At 38.7% G+C, this 6288-nt stretch overlaps 1 protein-coding gene across 1 annotated transcript in view; it reads left to right on the top strand.

Annotated features, from left to right (window-relative positions):
• Positions 1-2: 2 nt before the first annotated feature.
• LOC103612762 (uncharacterized oxidoreductase ZK1290.5) overlaps positions 3-6288 on the top strand; it is a gene marked incomplete at its 5' end in the record, with an annotated part of 45392 nt that continues 39106 nt past the window's right edge. The window contains one exon of the mRNA XM_017729587.1: positions 3-111. Within this exon, the coding sequence (XP_017585076.1) occupies positions 3-111 (109 nt within the window). The remainder of the gene's footprint in view (positions 112-6288) is intronic.

Below are 6288 nucleotides of genomic sequence, written 5' to 3'. Positions count from 1 at the left end.
CGTTGCCTTTGGCCCGCAGCCGGACTCGCCCCAGGGCAGCCCGGACCGGAGCCTCCTGCCGAGCTGCCCGCGCTGAGCCTGGTGCTCCTCCAAGAGCCCCTGCGCTGCCCGGTGAGGCTTCGTGCTCCTGCCAAATGCGACCAGCTAGGCCTGCTGGGGAGCGGTGTGCTCCCAGCACCACTGCACCGCTCCCCTCCCACCTGGCCCGGGGGGATGTGCGGTGGTTTGGGTGTGTTTTCTTACGAGGCTTGGGAGCAGACTTTTCTTTAGAGCAGACTCTCATGATAGAATTAACCTTATTGCACCTGTTGGACTGAGAGCCTGTGTAGGATTCTCAGCATCTGTGAGGCACAAGGGAATGGTGGTTGATGATGAAGGATACTTGATGCAGCTGTCTCTTAGTCACTATGTAGGGAGCAAAACAGCTTATGTTGTTCAAAAATTACTATTTTTTTTCCCTTTTGCTGTTTTTTGGTTGGTTGGTCGGTTTGGTTTGGGTTTTTTGAGGGGTTGGTTGGTTATTTTAATCTGTAACACTTACTGCCAATTTACTTTTCTTGGAGACTTTTTATAAAAATAATAATAAAAAAATAATGTACATAGTCTGTTTTAGAGAATGGACTTGGTTGTCTTATGTCTATTGTTTCAGTATATGCTGAACTGTGCTTCAGACTGTCTACAGAACCACCTTTTTTATCGAGGATGTAATGCATTTCTTGGGTTATGGGAAGAATAAACTGGCTAGAAAGTAGACATGCAGAAAGACTCCTTTGTACTCTCCACCCAATAGCTGCTCCCTGTCCTTTTGCTGTGTTGGAAAGTCCTGAGCAGCCTGTTGTTAAGCCTGAATTCATACCACAGTAAATGGATAGTGGCATACAGGAAAATCAAGTTGAATTTTTCTGGCCCAGTAACTTCTGCCAGGTATGGCTTTCAAGGAGCTTCTCTTGGTTTTCAAGGAGCTTCTCTTGACTTACAGTGGTGGTGTTGTCATGAACAGGATTTGGTTCTTTGATTTCACCTACCTATTCTTGTCTTGCTAGAGGAACACTTTACATAGTGCTTTATATATTCTGCAGATCTTTGACAATTATGTAACAGACAGGAACCAGTAAGGTCATTTTAAGGAGTCCTTGATATACACTGCAAAATGCTGAGAATTTAAGAAAAGAACAGAGAAAAAAAAGTTGAAGATTCGCCATGCTTGCATTTGTGGTCAAGCTGTAAATACCACAATATGCAGCCCAACACAATGGGATCTTTATGGTAGTTATTCTCACTTAACTGCTCTTTTCCACATTAATGGCTTATTTTTGTTACAGTCTCACTGCATTAACTAATATTTGCAGTGCAAAAGATTTACTCAGATATGAAGTAGAGGAGAACTTTCTTAAATGAGAATGCATTTTCTGCAAGGCCATTTTCTGTAGGATTTAAGATTTGTTTGTCCTTTCTTATCCCTCTAAACATGCAGACCTAATTGTTATCTGATCCCTCAAAGACAACTTTAATAGTCACAGATGTTGCCTTTGTTGCTAGATAATCTTTCTAAAAGCTTCAGAGAGATAAATATGCTAAATATGCATAAAGATGGTTCCAGCTCTCCAGTTGTGCCACCTGGAAGGCAGCTCAGATAGCTATGCAAGTTATTCTAAAGTGATGAAACCCCTTTTGTGGTATCTGAGAGCCAAATTAGGAGACAGCTAATGCACATCTTGGCCAGAACACGTTGCTCAAAAGGGTGCAACAACACCCTGGAATAGCATTCTGTCAAAAATATTTCTTCTTCCTGTTCAAGCTTCAGTTATCAAAAGGTATTTGTGATGGTGGTTTTATGCTTTGGGTTTTTTTGTAAAAATGGGTTTCCATGCCACAGCTTATTTGTCATTTGCATAGAAGTTCAGTAAGTTGGTCCAGGTTTGATGCAAAAGGGGAGATGAGGGGAAGGAGGTTAAGTCTTTCATTAGGTTACCATTCTCTTTCTGGGGTTCTGTGCTCTTACATAAACTGCTCTTAGTGATGAGGATCCATTTCCATTAAAATCTCTAGTGAGAAAGATGAATTTTTTTTACCCCAGAGAAGGCCATGGAGTGTGCAAAATTTGTGTTCTATCTGAAGGATTACTTTGAATAGCATGCTGAATTCTGTACATGCAAAATTTCCTATCTACTTAGATGCGTATTCATAGTGTCTTGTGTCTGGCAAAAAGACCAGTCTGCTAACAATGGTAAAACACACTGACTTTTCTGAGACACAAAGCAATTGTTATAAGGCAGCTCACTTTTATGTTAGAAATATATTGTATAGCTAACATTTTAATTAACAAATAAAAACAATATGCACCTTGTTTATTGTATGATTATGAAAACTGCTGGTAACTTTATATTTCATATGGTTTAATGCTAACAGTTGTGTTAGCCAACATTATTCATGTGCAGAGGGTCAGGCATGTTTATGGTCAATTTTCATTACAAAGGCTGCTTTCTACTGGAGTAGGCTTAAGTCTAAAATGAATTGGCATTTTGGCCCTAATGCTTGTCTCGAGTGTAAATCTATGCCCTCGAGAGTGCATTACCTCATAGTGGCTTTAGATTGCTTTTGAAAAAGGATACATTCACTATCTTGCTAACAAGATAGTTTGTAAGACCTTATTAGTGTTTTAGAAGTGCATGGCAAATAACTGATATAAAACGTGACACTGTTTAAAAGTTACAGATATAGTTACACTTTTTCATAGGAGCTACATGTGTCTGAGAATCTGCTGGTGAGACTTTGTACTATAGTAGAAAACTATATTCTTTCAATTTCTTAACTGCAGAATAGTTGGTGCTTATCTAAAGGAGCATCCTCAAAAACGTATCACTTGTCAAAATGGTACACACAGTATCATCCTTGCCAGGTTTTGGAAGAAAAATGCGTAATTTGAACTGCTCATGCTTACTTCTGTTAAGTAGGAAGCTCTCACTTAGAAAGTTGTCACTTCCTTTTTTTGTAAGTCTGAGGAGTGAAAATGCCACTCTCTAAAGCATTTGATTATAATTCAGTAGCACAAGGGCTTTTCTTCCTGTAACTGAAATATTAGGACCTTTGTCAAGCTCATGTGCTGAATGGTTGACATCTCTTAAGGTTTTGGCGCTTTCTGTTGAAATGCTCTTCATCCCCTTTATGTGGTAGTTATATTCCCATTAGAACAGGGTTTTGTGTGTTTCTTTGTGTTTGCTGTTTTGTTGGGGTTTTTTTAGGGATGGTAATAATTGCATTCAGGTGCGTTGGTCAAGTAGCCAGTGATTTCTTGGAAAGATGTGCTGGTGATACCAAAAATACATAGAGTGTTTTTGTGTAAAGTTGCTTTCTATGTAATCTTTGGGGCAGCTAGAATTAACAACAACTTGATGAAATAAAAAATTCTCTAACGATACCCTCCTATGAAAGAATAAAATTAATTGCATGCTTGTTAGGGAAGGGGCATCAGGACAGGCAATTAATAAACAAAATAATCAAGTCTTTATACTCACCGTGCCTTGCTCATGTCATGCACAGTGAATATTTTATCAGTAGTAATAATGGTCTGTACAGAACATCATTCAAGAATGCCCAGCACCATTATTGTAGGTACTGTAGCTGGGAAAGCAGTCAGGTACTGCTCTGGGCAGCTTCTGATCAAACAGCCAAAGCCTGGGGAGAAAGTAACACACACACACACACACAGTCCTTCCAGACTCAAGGGAAACCATTAAAATATCTCTGGCCTCATTTCAGGGTGTTTGATAGATAACGTTCCTGATACTGTGCTTTACCCTTGTCTAAGTAAATAAACCGTAAAAGTAAGTTTTTACTGATTTTTAGTTTGCTGATTGCATTAAGACATTGCATCATTTGCATTGCAATCACTCAGGACTTCTTGTATTGTTCCCAGTTCTTTTCACAACAAATAGGCCTCCTGGCAAAAAGCACAGCATCAGATTGCTCCATTTTCATTGCATCAGGTTGTGTTGGTTTTTTTTCCCTCAAAATGCTACATAAATTTTAATCTTAATGCTGAGTGGAAATACTTTAACATTCCATTATGTTTACTAATCCACTAATTACCTACTTTTTAATTATTAATCCTAAAGTTGCTTATTTTCATTCTTAAACTTAGCTGTGGTCAAAAGAAGGCCCAGTCCTGCTGGACTGGAATAAAATTAGATTTTGCTTTTCAACTCAATAGCAGTAGAATCAAGCCTTCGCTTATTTTCTACTGTTACTGCCTTTTTTAGAATTCATGGCTCTTGTTTCTTCATGGCTTTGGTTCTTAAGGAAATTTATGGAACAGTGGTCCTGGTACCAAGACCTATGGCACTCCCTGCTATTAATCTTACCCTGTAATAAGAATTGGCTGTTTATTTCTTCCCTTTGTTTTATGTCTCAACCATTTTTTTTTTTATTCTCTTGGGGCTCTGCTTCTCACCCATGGTTACCAAGTTGCCTTAATAGCCTCTTGTGATGAACAAAATGCTACCTCTATAAATCTTTCTGTCTCAATTCATCCACTGTTTCGGTAGATCTGACCTTGAGAAGTTGTACTTGATCTTTGAGGGCCTCCAGATATTTAACTTCTCTCCTGTACAGAATGTGGCCATGTCCCAGGCAGCTGGGTGTTTGCAGACAGTGGAACAAAGCAGTGTCCTCTCCCAACCTGACTAAACCTGGTGAGCTCCTACCTCCCTTGCTTTCTTCCAGCTTCACCTCCTTCCATCCTGGTGCTGTTTCATTCCTTAAAAAAACCTGAACACTGTACAAGTGTTGTTTTAAGGGGTACTAATAAATGCATCTGGGGAAAAATGCTGGGCCAACTTTTGCTTACATCAGAGTCTACAAGGTACAGAAATACGCTCTTTTTTCTGACGGAAGTTGCTGCTTTGTCTCTGCTCTCTTGTACACCTATAAATCTATGAGGTCAGCTTTTTATATGTTTGCTGGGGATTTTACCTTATATTATGGCATATGAACTGTGATTTAATAGCAGAAAAATAGCTTCATTTCTCATGCTGGATTCTTTTTGGTAAACACTGTATTGCTGATATGATACAGATGAATTTTAGAGGTCCTTCACTAATTCTAAGTAATAAATCAATTTAGGTTTCTACCACTGTTTAATAATTAAGACTTTTACCAGTATAAGCAGAGGCACTTCATGTGTATGCTTTTAACTTTCCTGTTGCCATTAAGACTTTTAAATGTTACAAGCCTAATTGCCCAAGAGAAAAACAAATTATTTGTAAGCAATTTGAAATCAACAGAGAAGCAAGCTCCAGTATATATCATTTTTGTATTTCAGCGTGGCTTTTTGGTGTAAAAAAATTATACCAAACTTTGTGGGGGGAAATAAAAGAAAGCTAAACTTTATCTTTCAACCTTCATATAGCAGATTTTAGTCATCGTACCTTTTTTCTTTGCCAGAGCTTGCTAGCATAGTTTTGGCAGCATTGAATGGTGATGTCACATGCTCCTTTAACCTGAATTGCAGTAGTTCCTCATGCCACCAAATGGGGAGAAAGGAGGTACTCATTCCTGAACTCTCTTCAGTTCTAACGTTTATGCAAAGTACAGCACAAAAAGTGATACAAAATCCTTGTTGTAGGGGAAGAAGGGAGAGAAAGGGGAAAGCCATCTTTGTGGCTTTGCACCAGTTTCATAACTTTAAGGTCTGTTTATTCTTTCTTAGTGCCTGAATGGAAGTGCTTTGCATTCTAATGCATAAAGTTCTAAGGCTGAATGTGCAGTGTGAGAGGAGGGGCTAGAGGAGATGTTATTTGTCTCAGAAACTTTTAGAAAATGCGTTTTAAATTGTTAAGATAAAATTTGCGGGGAAAAATAAGCGTTTAATCAGAAACATTCTTTATTATTCAGCGTAGTTTGCACTAAGGGGAACTGGGTTGTTGCTGTCCTTGGAGCTCATGAAAGCAATTAGTTACCAGTGGGACATGGCAAGTCTCAGACCTCACACTGCCACGTGGTAGTGCAGGAGGAGGATCTGTCATGATTCACAATTACACTTTGCAAGTAAAGGGCACTGGTATGATGTCAGAAATTACCCATCAGCTTGAATTAGGATGTCACAATGGTAATTATTGTACATACATTTTCATTGTGTAAAGCTATGAGTCACTACAAATCACAATTCTCTTTATAATTTTTCCTATAATATTATCTTTACAGTGTTTTAACTGGCTTTGAATCATTGGTCTCATGTTCAACTACACTTAAATTTGCTGTCCCTCTACATAATTGTATGTTGATTATGCA

The sequence above is a fragment of the Corvus brachyrhynchos genome, unplaced genomic scaffold (genome assembly GCF_000691975.1).
Source record: "Corvus brachyrhynchos isolate BGI_N302 unplaced genomic scaffold, ASM69197v1 scaffold101, whole genome shotgun sequence".
Lineage (NCBI taxonomy): Eukaryota > Metazoa > Chordata > Aves > Passeriformes > Corvidae > Corvus > Corvus brachyrhynchos.
The sequence above is the reverse complement of the archived record's forward strand: the minus strand, read 5'-3'. Positions and strand labels throughout refer to the sequence as shown.